The sequence below is a fragment of the Accipiter gentilis genome, chromosome 20 (assembly GCF_929443795.1).
Source record: "Accipiter gentilis chromosome 20, bAccGen1.1, whole genome shotgun sequence".
Lineage (NCBI taxonomy): Eukaryota > Metazoa > Chordata > Aves > Accipitriformes > Accipitridae > Astur > Astur gentilis.
In genome coordinates, this window is record NC_064899.1 from 14,637,064 (window position 1) to 14,655,819 (window position 18,756).

The following is an 18,756-nucleotide window of genomic DNA, read 5'->3' on the forward strand; positions in this document are numbered from 1 at the left end:
TTATTCACTAATTTGGATGTTGCTAAGAAAAGCCAGCCAAAAAAGTGGAAATCTCACAACCCAGACCTAGTGGTATTTGGTTCTCCAACTGAGCTTCAGAAGTTTTAAATAAATCCAAAGCCAGTATCCTCACTCTGAAAGCTGAAGTAAATAAAGTTTAAAGCCATACAGATCTCTATAAATTATTTTTTAAGAATCCTTTTCTCTGCTGCCAGTTTATCTACTCTTCTCCAAGACAAGGTAGCCAGTGCCTAGAAGTGGTGGAAGGACTTCCATCTGCTACTACTTCAAAGACAGCTATCCTGGGAGGAAACGTCAACCTGTCCAAGACGTACGTTTCTAAACATATTAGAGCTGCTGTCTCTGCCAAGATGCAATTAAACACTGTCTAATCTTTAAAAAGCCTGCAACAAAGAAGTTTTAAATCCCAAGTTCAAGAATGACCCGCACTAAATAAAAGCAAGCTTCACGGTGACTTGTAACAGCCTAATCTGTTTTCACCAAGAGAATTTCCTGACCTAAGGTTGCTGCAATAAGCTTGCAAGAATTGATTCGTCTGCACTACAAGCAAGCCACAAGAGCTCTTAAACTGTGTCTGCAGCAGGGCACTGCAGCAAGAAGAATTCGTATCATGGCTCTTGCAGTCTCTCCTCTCTCCTTGACTCCCCAGTCACCTGCTCCTGCTCTCCTCCTCCGCCTGCCCACGCTCATCCCACCCTGGGGAGAAAGCCCACAGGGAAAACCGACTTCAAACCAAACAACAAAAATCAAGTTTTCTGCTGGCTTACACCCTTGAATCAGTTCGCTGTAGGGCCAGCAGTAGGTGGGAGCACCAGCCTGGGAGGGATGGGCAGACCCGGAGCAGGCAGACCCGGGTCAGCTTAGGCTGTCCCTGAGCTGCTGTCAGATTCTCCTGCAGGGCAAAAGCTTCAGCCAGTTCCTGCCCTGTCAATCTGAGATTTTAACTACTCCCAGCAATCAGGGCAGAAAGGATCTTTTTTTGTATATACACATACATAAAAGGTCCTCTCCTTCTTGGAGAGGCAGGTGGGTTATTTCTCCAAGAAGTCCACTTCTGCGAGGGATTTCACCTGCACTGTGCTGCTTTGAGCAGAGCCACGCTGCAACCGTCGGCTTCCAGCCGAGCGGCACTGGGCAAGCAGGACGTGCACTGGTGGCCTGAAGAAGGGACAGAGACTACAGGTAAATAAGTGTTTCTTAAACAGAAGTCATACGCAAGGCTGTCCTGGCAGGAAAAAGCACTAGTATCTCCAGTGCAAGTCCCACCAGGCACTGAGAACTCCCAGCCAGGATCCCAGCAAAGTACAGCACCGCTACTCAGATTCACACAAGCTAGCACGCCACGCTGCCGGCTTCGTCTGGTCGTGTTTCTGTTTCCAAAATAACTAGGATGTGAAATCTTTAATTGCTGTTATTATTCTTCATTGGATAGGAGCAGATTTCTTATTTTAGAAAAGTATCTGTCACGTTCTCTCTTAGCACCAGCAAGAGAGAAGAGGCAGTTGTGGTACACACTGTATATTCTATTCTCTTCATTTTCCTTCTTTGGGTCACGCATCAGCCATTCTTTTTCTCTGCTTTGCCACATGCTAGTGACCCTAGACCCATACAAAGCACCTACCCTCAGCCAAAGACCACCATTAAAGAAAGGGTCAGGAAGGGAAGAAAGGCACCTGCATGAATACTTATTTTATGGAAATGCAACACTCAGTCAAAAAGGGTAAAGTTTGTCTCCTGAAAAAGTCAAATCAATCAGGTTAGAAGTTTACAAGATGCGGATTGAACTTTGCATATTTTCTTCCAGGCTTAGCACAGAAACTAAAGAAAGAAAAAAAAGCGGGATGGGACAACGCTTCAGGCTGATTCACAACTCTAAACTCACACGTGACACCTGAAAAGGACTCATATGGGTAGAGTCAAGGTTGGTATCATCAAAGCTTCTCCTGCCCAAATTCCAAAGCACTGGAATTCAGTAATTGGGTTTCTCTACTGTACAGATACAAAAGAAGCCATTTTTTCCAGTAGATGACTAACACTGACAGCTTTATTTATTTATTTAACTTTCAAAGCAGAGTCATTTTTAATGGATCTATAATTCAAAAGCTCTTTAATTAATTTTCCTCAAGCTTCCTAGAAACACAGATTTGGTTTTGTGCCTTGAAAAACAAGTCAGTCAAGTTCTAGGCAAAAACTCCATTTCAAAGTCAAAGCTATAAATGAAACAAAAACGGGATTTTATTAGGAACCCTGGTTGCAATTTCACCACATAAGCTACTTCTACCATTATACAATCTTTTTAAGCTGCTCTTGTTTTTCCTCCCTGCCTTCAATCCATTTTTGTTTGCTATAATAAAAAAAAATTTCTTCCCTTACATTGCTTTTTGCCTCACCACATTATTGATTCTGCTTGCTGTGTGTTTTTTGTTACTTTTCTTTCTTCTGACTTCTCTTATAAAGCTGTAAACTGAATGCTCTATATCCAGGAGACAGCTACACTGCCTAATAGTACAGGACTGAAATCAGGGTGGAAGCAGCACTGGAACTGAAGAAGGCCCTTGAAGAGCTGACAGAGCAGCACTTTGTTCCTTCTGGACAGCAGTTTCACATCAAGCAGAAAAGTCTAGGGATGAATTTATTTAGTTTAGACAACAGTCCCTGCTCCATGTGCTTAAATATCTATTGAACTGAATGCTTCATGGAGAAAATGCCCTCCTCATTTCTCCACGGAATTAGGCTCAAGTGTTTGGATAACAGATGGTACATAAAGTAACCCACCTATGCTTTAGTACTGGGGCACGTGGGTCTTCCAGTCTGCATTTTTAACAGAATTATTAATTACAGTGCATAGTGCTCCAGCAGAGCTTGCCCTCTTCCACTGCACTGAAGCAATTCTCATGTCCTCGGCTGGCTGAGGCATGTGCAAACATTGTGCTCCACTGCCGCATCTGCCAGAGATTATTCTTGTAGAATAAAGAGCAGCAGAATGAAATGCATGTCCTTAACTTAAGGTATTGAATATGTAAGGGAAGCCACTGATAGAGATGTATTTGCACTTAAATGCCTGACTGTATGGAAGAAGAATCAGGCATCAGTGTATGAGCTAATAGTTTGCGCTACAAGAGGTTGATCTCTGCCACGGGAATAGGACAGAAAGCTGAAAGGAGAAGCCACAAGAATGGTTAGTCTGCCCTGAATTCCTCCAAACACAGCCAGTTAGAGGCGCTGGGGCATCCAGGAGCCGGGGGAATCACCAAGAGGGGCACAGGAACGTGGATCTAGAACTTCTGATGCAAATACTGGACGATGCTCCCTCCCACAGTTCAGCACAGACACTGTTCATCACGGGACAGCTACATTTCCAAGCCACAGAGCCTTCTTCAAACACCCTTTTTCTCCAAGATACTACCTGTTTTATTACCAAGCCTAAATTCAAGATTATCTATAGTTGAAAGATTCCTTACTGAGCGTATGGGTGACTGAAGCAGGCATACAGCTCATATATGCAAAACTGGAGCAGTGCTTGCAAAGATTTGCACATCATTCATTAGATTTCAGTAAACTGATTTCTTCTCTCACAATTCGTACCGTAACTAGAATTCAAAGAATGTGAGCAAACAACTTTTCAAGATACCAACAAGCACTTATGTCTCAAGTTATCTCTAAAACCTACGTAAGTGTATGTACAATTCATTTAAGAAGGGACCAGATGTTCTCAAAAGACAAAAACATAGCTCATACTTTTAGGTCCACCAGTAATTGCAGCATATGACTTGGAAACAAATTCAACTGCAATGCAACATTGAGCAGTTTTCTTCAAAAAAGAAAAATGAGTGATATGAGCACCAGTACAGCATGTGTGATTAAATTCTGTAGACTGGCAACAAATAAAATAAAGAATTAAAACAAAAGTGAACTTTTTATTGTATCTGACTAAATAGTATGCATTTGTAGAAATACTGCAACATGCACTGCCTGCAAATTTCATGCTTTGAGCGAAATTTAATTAACCTGAACTAGTAAAATCCCACAGGGTTATGCTATTTGTAAGCGAGAAAATACGAGTCATGTCTGCATGACTGGGGATGGAAATTTGGCTAGCCTTGTTAAATTACGGTTCCTCTGGAAAGGCACATAAATATTTATGTGAATGTGTGCTGACATTTGTTGCTGGATTTGAATATTCAAGTCACTACAGATAACTCCTAAATCCACCTTCCTCATACACATGGTTTTTCCTCTATGTGCATCCTGTTGCCACGATAATTTGGCTTGCATTTTCCTGATGAGCTAACCTGCAGGGACAGGCAGGAAAGGGAAGTAAAGCACTATTCATTCATAGGTGATTTATGAACCTATGCGTGCTTCCTTTCGCAGCAGAAAGTTAACACATGCACACAAGAGAAATGTGCATACACCCATGTCTCACTGAAAGAAGCAGCTGGAGAAAAAAAAATAAATCCAACCCTGTATGCTGACTACCTTAAGGGCAGCTCCTTGAGCTTGTTGCTGCCCATCTCATTTCCAACACTAGCCCATCCAGTTTTCAAGTTCTGCCAAGTGTAAGAACACAGCTGAGTAACAGGATAGCTAAAACTCAGTAAGCCAACAGACTTAGCAGAATAGGCTTTATATGTACGACTTCACCCTGATGCTCCCTGCAACAAATTCAGTTTCCCACTAGGAAAAAATAAAATTTAAAATTCATTAAAAAAAAAAAAAAATCAGAACTGACACAGCTTTCACATCCCTGTCTACAAAACACTTGCATTTCTCAGAGGAAAAAAACCCACAACACACCTCTCAGATCATGGAAGTATGGGACTAACCATAAACCCACAACAATGTCAGACATACGCGAGTGATACAATCTTGCTGCACTATCAAGCCCTTGTAACTGTGAAGGACATAATCGCTTCTCAGCTGAAACAAGCCAAGTAGCTGGAGCTCAGGCACTGCTCAGGACATAGTGGGAAGGTTTTAATTTGCTGGTGAGAAGGAGCAGACCTGACCGCTGTGGTGGAACGCTCTCCTCCTGCCAGGAGGACGCCTCGCAGTACTACCGAGACCCGCTCTCAGGAGGGAGGCTGGTGCACAGCAGCCGAAGGGCTCTGCAAGATACAGACACCCACATCCCGACGGGAGCATCAGTCGCTCTGGACAGGGCTTGCATGGATGCATGCACACGCCTTATGTGAAGGTTTTGCTACCAGCAACCTGCCACAACGCTGAATACTAGCGTGGATCTACGTAGCAAGGAAAAGCTCTTACAACAGGAAAGGGGAAAAAAAAAAAAAAAAGGCAGCAGGGGGAACAGACACTTTACAATTTACTCTTACAGTAAGGCTCTAACACCTTAGCCAAACAGTTGCAAGTGAAAGGCCAACTTTCTGGATTTAACCATCCACCCATCTTAAATACTTCCTTATAGTTTGAAGCCATGGTCATATAAGCAGCTGAGGCAATGCAAAGTAATTTGGAAGGGGAAGAGAGGAGCCCCTCTCATTTCCTTTCAGTGGTGGCAAGCTCTTAGCTGCGCAACAGGGATGAGCAGACTTATGAGTCTATTTGACATTGCTCAGATAACAAAAAAAATTACAAAATTCCCTAAAAGCGTCATTACAATCCTGAACAGTTACAGCTACAAGTATTTGCATGACAGAAGGTAAGATTTCGCATACTGAGCATATCCAAACTGCTGAAGCTGGTTTGGAACAATTAAAAGGCAGACACTTTAAAAGGTAAATGCAAGCTGTGTTTTGAGCTGGGGAAGTTGCAAGTGTACTCTAATCTCATCTGACTGTCATCATCAGAACTGCAGCGTTGCATCTTCATTGCATTCCCAACTGACCAGTAATACAAAAAGTACCTCAAATAAAATTAACTCCTTGGGCTTTTTGTCACAACACACAAGATTTTCAGCAACTGAAATGGAAAAACTGATTAAAATTAGATCCTACTGCAATTTCTGCATTAACCAAACACCTTCTAACCTCCCAAGGAGCTTTAGAAAGATCCTCCTTTCATTCCCCTTTGGCATACTTTAAGATATTGTATAAATTCATTTCAAATGGGCTGCCTCAAATGGTACAGTTTTTTCAGGATTTGGGACAATATGTTAGCAATGCTTCAAGGGCACATCTGCTCCAGAACATGGTTTGTAGGGGTTAACATAAGGATGATAACCCATGCCCCAACGGCAGACACCACGTCCCTAGAAGAGCCCATACCCACTCTGACCATCCGAAAAGGGAAGGAAACTCGGAGGAAGTACTGAGGAGAAACAGGCCAACAGATTATACGAGGAGTCATAATTTGATTGTACTGAAGGAAGCAATGTAGAGTAAGGAAGATTTATACTTACAAGGAGAGTACTGTAATTCCAATAACCTTTTCCACTCTTGCATAAATTGAGCCCCCAGGCATTTGATAAAAGGCACGCACAGTCCTTTTTTTGAGTAGCTGGAGTGCTCCTACCGCATGCCTTTTTTTTTTTTTTTTAACAGTTCTTACACAAAGCTATTAAAAATGCAGAGGTGCGATTTCTAGAAACTCAAATCCCATCTCAATGTTAGAACAGCCTGTGGCTACTCTTTAAACAAAGTGCTTCTGCATCATTTAACAAGTATTGGTCACTTTAGGGTGATCCTGTAAGATTTTCGTTCAGTGGATCCCTCTATGATCACTCCTACTAGATCTGCATCAAGTGACTCAGAGCAAGGAAAGGCTGGTTACATAAACAGAAGGTAGGTGGCTTAACAACCTTGATCTTATCACAGACCTGTCAGTGGAGAGAACTGCACGTTACTGCAGAGCTAACGCACATGTCAATGCGCTGGAAAGGAGTCAGATGTTTTCCACATTCTCCGATTTGGGAATGCTTTGCAGAGTTATTTATTGAGCCGGTTCAGATTACACAGAATAACTTCAGAGCCTGTGGTTTCCAGTGCTTCACCTGCCTTGCTTAGCCAAGGCCATGCTTGCTACTGAAGAGTCAGGAGAGAAAAACGGAGAACAGAATCAAGCAATTATATTGTTTAGACCATTCAAACTCCAAGAGAGGTGGGAATTATAAACTTGCGATTCTCCAGGATCTCAGAGTCTATATGCTTCTGGGAGGGAGGGAAAGGGGGGGGGGCAGGGGGGGTTAGAAGAGAGATATAAATCTCACCCTTTGTATTGACACCTGACTGGAAGCAAAATTATTTTACAAATCTGACATCACTACAGCCCAACACCCAGAGGCTTCCATGCTCTGTTTTGGTACTTGCTTATTCTTCAGCCTGAAGCAAGCTTTCTAGCACACCACTCTAGCTTTCCAGGATACATGTTCAAAAAAAAAAAAAAAAAAAAAAAAGGCCCACATTTAGCCTCTCTCAGATCAGTGCCTGTGTAATTTACAGGAGTAACAGGTTAGATTGACCTAGCTATAAATGAGAAAGATACATCACAGCTGGACATCTTAACCAGTCTGGAAGCCTTTGCCAAGCTTCTCCAGGCTTTTGAAGCACAACCTATGATTTTCAACAGCATTTCTACTTTTTTTCTCCTAACAGCGAAAGAGAAACAATGTGCCTGCTCTTTCTGCTACTATGCATCGGAGGGGCAGCCCTGCTTCCTCACTTCAACCTGAGAAAATGTTGTCTCTCTTTCGGCAAAGCTATTTCCAGAGCCTATTGAGTAGTTCATTCAAGTCTAGACTTTCTAATTTTGCAGCATAATCTATAGTTCAGTCACCCATGAAACTGCTGACCAGCCTGCAATTGTGTGCAAATCCACGCCACGGCTTGTGCTGTCTGAGCTCAGGTACGCTCATTAGTGATGGCACACAGCACTTTAATGGGAGGCTCGTTAAACCTGCCAGGAGCATTTGCCAGAAAAATACAACTCTTCCTCTACTCCCCCTTAAATAGTTTAATTAATATCATCATCCCAGCTTCGACTCCAGAAAGCGACAAAAGCAGGGACACTGGGGAGGAGACAGGTACAGCCTGGGAAGCGATCAGCTGGAAGGGAACCCTCGCCTCCCTTCATCCATTTAACTGGCCCTGCCCTGGCGTGGGGCCACGCTCCCACCCTATCCCCCATGCTCAGGCAGCAGCAGATCTCCCCCCCCCCCAAAAAAAAAGCAGACAAGATCAGAAGGCCCATGCCACTGACAACAGCACACCTGGTCTTCTCCAGAGGGAAGGTGGAGGGAAGGTGGACGGCTTCCCTTGCAGAGGGCTCAGATGCTGGCACCGGCGCGGCTTGGGCAGCGGCGTGAGAGGAGAGGGGGAGAATGGGGAGGGTGAACTCCTGCCCTCAGCCATGAGACCTCTTGCATCAGCTCCCACCAGCCCGTGAAGGCGAGCCCTAAGGAAGGGCCCCGCGCCGAGTCAGCCGCACCATCTGCCCTTCTGCAGAAGCGCACAGGAAAAGGCTGCCCCGCGGTCACGGCCAAGGCAATGCCCCAGCGAGACTAACGTGACCCAGAACCAACACCCTCCCCACCCTTGCGATAATCAGATCTGCTCTCTCCCATGACTTCCACATTTGCCGAGCGTACTTTGTCCCACGTGAGTTGCGACCAGCCGGCAGAGCTATTTGCAGTAAGAGCGGCACACCTCGCCGGCTGTACGAGTCCGCGGACGCCAGCCGAGGCGTTACTCAGGCACGTGTGCCCCTGCTCGGGGCTCCCACACCTCCTCCCCTCCCTCTCGGCCTGTGCAAAGGAAACTCCTCACGGGACTGGCTTAGGGCTTTCACCCCAATGGGTAAACTCAAACCTCCTCTCCTTCAGCCGGGCAGCAGGCTACGGCACCGTGCACCCAACCGTGCTGAGCCAGCAGGTGCAGGATGCCTGTGCTTCCCCCTTGGACACGCACGCGACAACAAACCAACTGGAACAAAAGGCACCCTCAGAAAAAAATGGCTTTTGCCCTGCTTTCTCTTAAGCAACCTGCCCTCCTCCAGCCCCCAGTTTACACTCTTTCCTACATTTAACTGCTGGGCCGGCAATACGTCCCCTTCCAACCACTGCAGCCGGAGTGTTCCTTAGCACCCCTCTGCCATCTCTCTTTCCAGGAGATTTTTGCCTCCAGTCTCAGCACCCTCCTCCAACAAGGGGTGGCCCATTTCCACAGAAATCTGCTCAGAAAACATAGCAGGGGACCCAACCAGCATATCGCAGCAGGCAGCTCCAGCTCTGCGCATCGGATGACTGCCGAGCACGGCGTATCGGGAGCCGCTTCGCCGTCCTGGGGAGAGCTTCCCGAGGACCTTGCCGGTGCCTCCCCGCACAAGACCTGTGCCAGCTGCTCCAGAGCACAGGAACCCACTGAAGGTCAGTACCCTTCACTTCTGGAAGATGGTAGAAGCTCCCCCACCTCCATATCATCATGGAGCAAAAGCCTTTCAAAGCTGCATGTGTTTGTTCAGTGGAAAAGGATTAACTGCCTTTCATTCTCCTAGATGGTGCAATGACCAGCAGCACCTGGGAGGAGAAAGCCCCAGGTTCATTTCTCCTCTGTGTCCCTCCTTCGCAGCAAGCACCACCACCCACACAAAGCCTGTCTCTTCCTGCAGGTTCACTAGAAATTTCACCTGAAACACCTTTTCCCACAAAACTCCAGCAGCTGCAGGAAAACTTTTCAGTTTAACAAATCAACATCCAAAAGTGGTTTCTTTAGACAAGTCCCAGGAAGCTCCAGGCAAGAGGCTGTACTTGGAGGCCACTACAACACTGAGGAAAGCCCGAAGAGAAGCACCGGCGGCTCGGGCTCAGTGCTGTCCCTCCACAGAAGGCAAGGCTCATCGCCGGGCTCACTCTGCACCTTAGGGCAGACAGGTAGCAAAACAGGGCTAGGCTGTTAAGAAGAGTGTGGTTTGAATGGGGAGGGCAACTCGACCTTGGCAGCTCTGCCTTTTGAAGGCAGCACTTCGGTGCTCTTCCCACTCCCAAAGCATCCAGGACTGTTATTTACAATTTCCCTTAGGCAGGCCATAAATCCAAGCACAACTAGCAAGCTCAACACAGTGTAAAAGGATCCCTGCGGCAGGCTAATTACCTTTGCAGGCTACGCAAGCCTATGCAGTTTGCTTCTGCACAGTAGCTTTGAAAATTTTGGCTAATAACTGTGTCTAGCAGATCAAACTTTCCACTTTCTATTGTTCTGCTCAGGGCAGCCAGCTGGGAATTCAGGGGCAACGAACCTCCAGGGGAAGAAATCAAGGCCATTAAGAGAAAGGGAAGAGGGAGTATGAAACAGAAGATGACTCCGCAAAGGAGTGCTATGGCACGCTACGGACTCCAGCAGAAAGGGAAAGATAGTAAATCTAAATTGAGAGGAAGCCTAACAGATTATGAGTACTAAAATCAAAACCACTACCACAAACAAAAAACCCTGTTACTCCCATTCTCTTAAGACTTTAGGGATTAATCCTCTCCCACTACTCTCTACCAAGATGACAACTTTTTTTTTTTTTTAAATGAAAGTATTTAATACAGAAAAATCCACTCCCCTCACCTCTCCAGACAGAAGGTCAGAAGATTTACCAGAGGTGCAGGTGCTGCATCTTCCACATTTTCTTACTTCCACAGAAGTACACTGATGTTCAGGCTGCAGCTAATTTCACACAGATCCTTCCTAACACCTACCAACTCTATTCATGCATTGTCGATCCAGACAGCAGCGGTTATAGCAAACACTTGAATTGGGGAGGGGGGTGAGGGGTGAAAATCAGACTCAAATCCTTGCTCTGGATCAAGCAGAGCATGAACTAACCAGGATCTCCCACTGCTGAATGAAACCCTTGGCTGGGAAGCAATTGTCTGATCTAAGGTGACACATGCACTCTCTCGCTCTGGTCTCAAAATGTCCATAATGGAACTTTTACTTAGATGGCATTTCCCCACGAAAATCTTCAGTTGCAATGACTGTCTTAAAAAAACCCACAAAACCACCAACCAAGAAAAAATAACATGCTGCACTGGGCTGTGAAAAATCCCAACAAGCCTAACTTCCAGCTGAATGTCATACTGGTAATGGCTGAAGCCCCCTCCCGCAGGAACCACACATGTTAAAACACTTCCCAATAAAAGTGTGATGTCTTCAGTGGTAGTTTTGGGTTTTGGTGAAAAGTTCTCACTAGAGATTACATAACCAAAGGCAAGAGAAGAAAAAACAAAAACAAAAACAAACTATCTTGGGCACCACATCAGCTATAACAAAGAAGTGCAACTCTTGTATACTCTAGTCAGGCTTCTTTCCCCTTGGTGCAGACTGAAAACAAAACAAAAACCGTGGAACTTAATGCTACGAAACACTCCATGCAGAGTAAGGATATTGTGCTAAATCTTGATGGGTTAGATACCATCTACAATAAGAAGTAAATAAAAATTTATAAATTTCTGTACAGCAACTTCCAGGATATAGTTAGATAATACTTTTCCAGAGCCATAATAAAGAGGGAGAAATTTTGTGTTTTCCTCAGTTGGTGCGGTACTACCTGTTAATTACAAACAGCCAAGGAAGCAGAAGCAGACAGAGCTCTCTGGAGCATATCCAAAGGACACAGATTAGGCTGATGACATCACACACTTACTCTCTGAAAGCAAGGCCTCCGAAAGGGGTTTTCAAATGTTTTGCAAGTTTACCAGTCACCCCAGTATGAGCATGCAGATATTTCTTACAAGCTTTCCCTCAAGTTTCTCTCAGTTATCTTCCCCCACCATGAAACAGACAGAAACAACAACAAAAAAACCCCAACAACACAATATTGATAGAAGGACTTCGGGCTCTTCTTCTCACATATCTTTTCTGTACTTTATAATCCTGAGGCAGGGACACAGGATCTCTTGCTACAAGTAACAGAGGAATTTCTGAAAAAGTGCCAGAATACATACTGCTACAGACACAGCAAAAGTGGGGAGTCTCCTACTGAGCTCAATAGTGCAAGGTGAAATCAACTCCCATTACACATTACGGCTACAACACAGATGACTTCTAGGTTTAAATAACAATACGCAAACCCAAACTACCTTGTAACTCCTAAAATGAGCTCTCAAACAGCTTCACAGACTGCTCTGGAGCAGTCTAAAGAGACAGCTGCAAAATCCCTACCTCCTTACCAAAACTCAGGCTAAAGGTTTTTCAGTCCATACGATTCTGGTTGGATCTGTTTGGATGAAAGCGGGAAGCCAGAGAACAGCAAACCACGTACTCAATAAAAGACACATTTGGATGGGTGATGAAGGCATACTCACGCAGTGCATACAGGGAGAGGACTATTCCAGCCAGGCAAAACCCCTCAAAAAACCTGAGTGTGCTGAACATGGTCACGTTCACTGAGAGCGCCACTGTCAGTCCAAATATCAAAATGAATATGACAGAGAAGAGCAGTACAGGCCGTCGACCAACCCTAAAAATAAGGAAGTATGGAGAAACAGTGTTAAAAGCCAGGATGGACATAACGCTAGATTGTTATAACTGGCAAAGAGGGGAAAAAGTCATGCAATCCCTTCCAAATATTGCCACCCGTTTTTAATGCTTGTTCCAATCTCATTTTTTTCTGCTTAGTGAAACCCAGATTCCTCAGCCAGCTTTGCACTGACAAATTCATTTCAGACAGGATTAAGCAGAAACAGCATATTGTATTATGGCTTGATTTAACCATCATTTCCAAAACACCAAAGGTGAACAAGGAAACATTTAAGAACTACTGTAAGGTCATAAACAAGTCCAATGGAGATCAAAAGCAACTTCTCTGAGCTTTCTGTAGAAGCATGGGAGAATGTACAGTATTATATGTTATATGGCATGGTATATTATTATTTCTCTATAGTCTACAGCCACAGAGCTTACCGCGGAGGTCTTTTCCCAACAGACATGCACTCTTAAGCCTGCGAGAGGAGCTGGCTCTAAAAACTACTTTTCTTGGCCTCATTCTTGCGGGCAAGCCTAACAAACACAGACCGAGCACCAAACAGGGCTCGTGTCACTTCACTGAGCCGTAGAGAGCCGATAGTAATGCTTACAGGAAAACTGTGAGCTCCAAGTCCCTCCACCTTGCATCCCCACAGCAGCTGCAGAGACGTGCAAAACCAGCCCAATTGGAAGGTGAGGAAGAAACCACTCCAAAAATTATCACTGGCAACAGGGGCGTGAGAATTTGCAGTCCTCCTTTGCAGGCAGGCTTTACAGCTGCAACCTATAGTTGCACATGTTGGTGCAGCGCTGACGAGGAAGAAGAGTTACACTGCCACCAAATGTGGGGGCACTTGCTGCAGAATTTGGCTTTTTCATGTCAAAGGAACATGAGATTTTTACATCTCTTACTCATATACTTCGTGTTTATAATTCCCCTTTCCCTACCTCTTCCTGTGCAAGGAGAATGATACGAAGCACCAGAGCACACCGCTATTTTTAAGCAAGAATTGGATCATTATGTGGAGATTTCCAAAATTTTTCAACTTGTCAACTCCCACAAGTTTTCCAGTGGAACTGAGGATCCCTTTTAGTCAGCTCCATATGCCATTTCCACAAAGAATATATGAACTTGCTTTTTGTAGGCAGCTTTCACAGACCCATTCAAAGCAGTCTGTCAGCTGCAAGCCAGCCATCAGGTTGAATGTCAGCACAATAAAGAGCATTTAAATCTCACAACTAGTCCAGTTTCACATGCTGAAGTGTTTCTACTCAATTATTTCAGCAGATTGTTACCAGCAGCTATAAAGTATATTATATATAAGCATTTACAACTACAACTTTGGATTTTGCTTTACTTAAAATGGAACAAGATCAATAAAATAAGGAGTGAAGGGCTGAAAAGGAGACAGGGTTATAATTTTTTGTATTTGGGGGAACTGGAAGACTGCACCGGTATGTGTCATCATTCACGCTTTTTCGAAGTCACACCTAAGAAGGCAATGTCATGGCTCCTTGCATGAGGACAGGTTGACTGTTTTTTTCAGCTGTAGCATCGTGTATTGGTGTATTGGTTTTGTGTGGCAAGGTTTTGGTAGCTGGGGGGAGTTACAGGGGTGGCTTCTGCAAGAAGCTGCTGGAAGCTGACAGAGCCTATACAAGCCAGCTCTAAGTCGGACCCGCTGCTGGCCGAGCCCATCAGCAACAGTGGTAGCGCCTCTGTGATAACACATTTAAGAAGGAAAAAAAGTTGCTGGGACAGACAGAAACAGCAGCCGGAGAGAGCAGTGAGAACATGTGAGAGAAACAGCCCTGCAGACCCCCAGGTCAGTGCAGAAGAAGGAGGAGGAGGAGGTGCTGCAGGTGCCGGAGCAGAGATTCCCCTGCAGCCCGTGGGGAAGACCACGGTGAGGCAGGCTGTCCCCCTGCAGCCCAGGGAGGTCCACGGGGGGGCAGATCTCCACCTGCAGCCTGGGGAGGACCCCACGCCAGAGCAGGCTCCTGGCAGGACCTGCGGATCTGTGGAGAGAGGAGCCCAGGCTGGAGCAGGTTTTCTGGCAGGACTTGTGACCCCGGGAGGGACCCACGCTGGAGCAGTCTGTGCCTGAAGGACTGCAGCCCGTGGAAGGGACCCAGGCTGGAGCAGTTCGTGAAGAACTGCAGCCCGTGGGAAGGACCCACATTGAAGAATTTTGAAGAGGACTGTCTCCTGTGCGAGGGACCCCACGCCGGAGCAGGGGAAGAGTGTGAGGAGTCCTGCCCCTGAGGAGGATGAAGCGGCAGAAATAACGTGTGATGAACTGACCGTAACCCCCATTCCTCATCCCCCTGCACCGCTGGGGGGGGTAGGTAGAGAATCCAGGAGTGAAGTTGTGCCTGGGAAGAAGGGAGGGGTGGAGGGAAGGTGTTCTGAGATTTGGTTTTATTTCTCATTACCTTACTCTGGTTGATTTGTAGTAAATTGAATTAATTTTCCCCAAGCTGAGTCTGTTTTGCCTATGACGGTAATTAGCGAATGATCCCTCCTGTCCTTATCTCGACCCGCAAGTTTTTTGTTATATTTTTCTCTCCCCTGTCCAGCTGAGGATGGGGGAGTGATAGAACGGCTTTGGTGGGCACCTGGTGCCGAGCCAGGGTCAACCCATCACAGGGGCACCTCAAAAATTTAACTTGGTGGCATTAACCATTCAGTGCTTTTAAAACAGAATGTACCAATGTGCAAACTGAAGACAGCAAGGTCAAAGCAGACTGCTCTCAATCAGCATACAAACCCAGCCCACCAGAAGATGAGCTGCTGTTGTGCTGAGGGTGGGAACAAAACATCACTGCCTCGGTGATATGCAATGCACTGGGAACACGCTGCACACTGGGGCAACTACTGCCATGTGTACTTCAGATTTTATATTTACGGAACACAAAGCACTTGGGCAGGGAGGGGAAGTGTCTCATACAAAACCCTGAATACAGAAAAAACCCAACTATGAACTTTGTGTTATCAGCGATCTGCACAGACTTTTGCAGCCCTATTTTCGTAATCGCCAAGCTGTAATTCATACTAATTAGTATTTGTGGAAGTGTTTTGTAGATGAAAGGCATTATGCAAACACTCAGAATTAGGAACTTAATTCTCATCACAAGCCTGACCTGCCATTCCCTGATGTTGATTAAAAAAGACCTCATGCTTAACATACTTCCGTTCTCTTCTTCCCCTCCTCCCACCCTCTGTACTTGAGGTTATCCATCATTAGGACATAGAATTTCTTCTGCCATCGTACAAGTTATGCAAATGAATGATTGCTGCTAATGAAGAATCAGGAAATTCAAGACCCTCTTGGGCCTGTAAAAGCCAGCCGAGGCCAGATAAGCCCTCTGGTGAGAGGCATCACCAGCACCTCCTCCCAGACACAAAACTAGTCTCCTTCTGCATCAAGGCATGCAGCACATTCCTCAAAAATCCAAGCTCCAGGGCAGCTATCAGCCATATATTTGGTGATCCAGCAGTGTTTTGACAGGATGGTGTCTCAGAGCATAAAAAAAGCCTTTTATATGTAGACAGAATTATCTGACTAACAGTACATGGAAACGCTCGTGAGAAATTAAACCATACACAATCTCCCTGGTAAAACAGCCCCAGGATGCTATCTGCTGCCATCCAAACTATTCCAGAGGGAGCTTGCTGTGCCACAAAAGTCTCAGCCTACACTGCATACTATTATCCAGATCAAATGCTAAATGCTGCCTGCACAGGTAAATAACTAGGGATACAAGCAACCCCAGGCTTTTGAAGAGTCTGCAATCCACACAGTGTGATACGCAGATGCATCAAAAAGATATTCCTAACGTCGTCAGAGTTGCACCACAGGGGAAGTGTGAATGGTCTGAGGACAAGACCTGCTCTTCCCATGCTCCTATACACGTACCTTCCACCCTGAGAAGACTAAGCTTTGCTCTTGCAGTCAATCCAATTGCTCTTCCCATGCCGTTCTTTGCAGGTTCTCTCTCAGTTCTGGGACTTGAATCGGCACAAAGGCTCCAAAAAGCACCAGAGCAGGTACAGAGAAAGGGCAGTACTGGGCAATGAGAGGCAGAGACCTACTGTCTTGATGCTACACGAACACCAAAGCCACCTGCTCCAGAAGGAAGCCTTCCACAGAGACCTCAATAGCCTCTGTCCAGAGCAGGCTAAGCTGCCAGCAGCACTCGGCCTGTTGAAGGAGTGACTTATTCAGGCGTTGGACACAGTTGGTCTTCACACTGCCAAAGATGTTTACAGACCTTCTTCCTATAGATTTTCCACACAGAGCTATCTCAGCATGCACACCTACTCTATTTTGAACACAGACTGCTCAGTTTACTCAGCAAACAACCTTAATACACTCTATGCCTTTGCCGCATACAACTTTAAAAGACTTCTTTCAAAAAGGAAAAGCAAAGCCCCAAATCCAAATGCTACAAAAACCCCCGAAGTATCTTCCAATTATCTAAACTGAAGAGCGGTATATATGAAAACAGATTTTGAAAGTTTGTACTGTTTGGTCTCCCCTCTTCTTGCTTGGGACTGACATCCTGTTTTTCTTCTTTTTCCCTTTTTACAGGTACAATCCTCTTTGTATCCATCTCTCCACACAACCCCCTGCCTTAGTGGAAACTCAAGTTGTGATTAAATCGCAAAGTAAATCCCATTTAGGTCATCTTTCAGCAGCCCCAAATGCTGCTGCTAAATTACAAAGACTATCCAGTGCAGGTCCCCTGCTGGGTACGTTACATCAGATGGCAAGGATGGGGACCAAACTGGAGCACGAGGATCAGCTTTGGTGGCAGCAAACTACATCCTTTCTGGTCACCCAGGGAAGGGCAAGGGGGTCCCTGTTTCCTCCAGCCACCAAGTTACCCTTTTTCTCCATTGCACCACAGCTGGAAACCAGATTCTCCTTAAGCTCTCCTAAACTGACTAGACAAAAAAGAGAAAAAAACCCTCATTTTTATATCAGGCTAATTTTATGCTGCATTAGCTCAGCTAACCAGCTTGCAGAGGGGTCCAACAAGCACACGTTGCAACACAAAGTACACGCTGGGGACAGCAATGGATGGAAGAACAGGATGCTCCTTTTGGTGGCAGAGAGCTATTAAATCTGCTTACTGCAATTCTCTCTCAAAGCCAGTGCCTTAGGCAACAAGTTGTTCACTTATTTGTGACTTATTTGTCAATTATAGCAGCATTTTCCTAACTTGGGAATAAGTCTGTTTTCTCCACACTGATTCCTTTTTAGGAAAGCCGAGCAAGATCCTTCATTCATTTTCCCCACTATACTTTCTACGTATTGTTAGAGCTCTGTTTTACTTTGGTATTTTAATCAAAGTCAACTGTATTTCATCATGCATTTTCCCTGCTTCACATGATTCCTCACTTGCCTAAAAACTTTTAGTGACTATTCAAGAATTAAGATGCAATTTTGCTATGAATGCTTGAGCCAAATTACTGCACAGCTACAGGGGGCCTCTTCTCTCCCAACTGACTGGTGAGTTGCTGAGGCTTTGTAAGATTTCCCTAATAGGCAACTCTTCTTCTTCCTTTCCTGTTTTAATGAATGGCAAAAGAGTTAACTTGGGGCCATTTAAAGCACCAACATTGGCAACTGTGCTGGAAGCCACTGAAATGACTGGGACAGCATCACAGAGCTATTGTTTCAGATGCTGCAAGTTTCCACTGAAATCACTTGAGTCATGCCTTCTATTCCCCCCTCCCCCCCTTTCACACTACAAGACCCTTTCTTTAAATAAAAGCTGAACTCTCAGCACAACTGGGGTATCCAATAATGTTTTCACTACTGCAATTTAAGAAATTGCACTCTACGCTTTTAAACTCAATACCCCAATATTAACAGCACATAAGTCAGCAATTCTTTAACACTACATTGAAATGTTTGCTTAACAAGAACTTTAAAAATAGAACAATGGAAAGGTTAGCAAAAAACAGCCTTCTACTCCCAGAAAGATACTGTGCAAGCACAAGGTTGACATTACATTAGTCTTGTATTCAGACAAATCAATGCCGCTTCCAATTCCTTTTAGCCCTATCTCTTAGTTAAATAAAGAAAACCCTAAAGTGAAGGCTTCACTTCTATAATTAGAAAAGACTTAATTCTGTACTAGTGTTACAGCTATAATAAATTGTGTTAGCGGGAAATAACTAAGCCAACTATCAAATAGTTTATGTTATTTACCTTGATATAAATTACTCAGTTCAAGCAATTAACACACAGTTTTAAACTGTTTATTCATCATGCTTCTTTCAGAACCTGCAAACCCATTATGCAAAGGTTCTTCACAA

General features: G+C 44.9%; 1 protein-coding gene across 1 annotated transcript in view; it reads right to left on the reverse strand.

Annotated features, from left to right (window-relative positions):
* The window catches only part of SLC22A23 (solute carrier family 22 member 23), a 118,903-nt gene that overhangs the window by 81,991 nt on the left and 18,156 nt on the right, over positions 1-18,756 (reverse strand). The window contains 1 exon segment of the mRNA XM_049823956.1: positions 12,266-12,420. Coding sequence (XP_049679913.1) covers positions 12,266-12,420 — 155 coding nt within the window.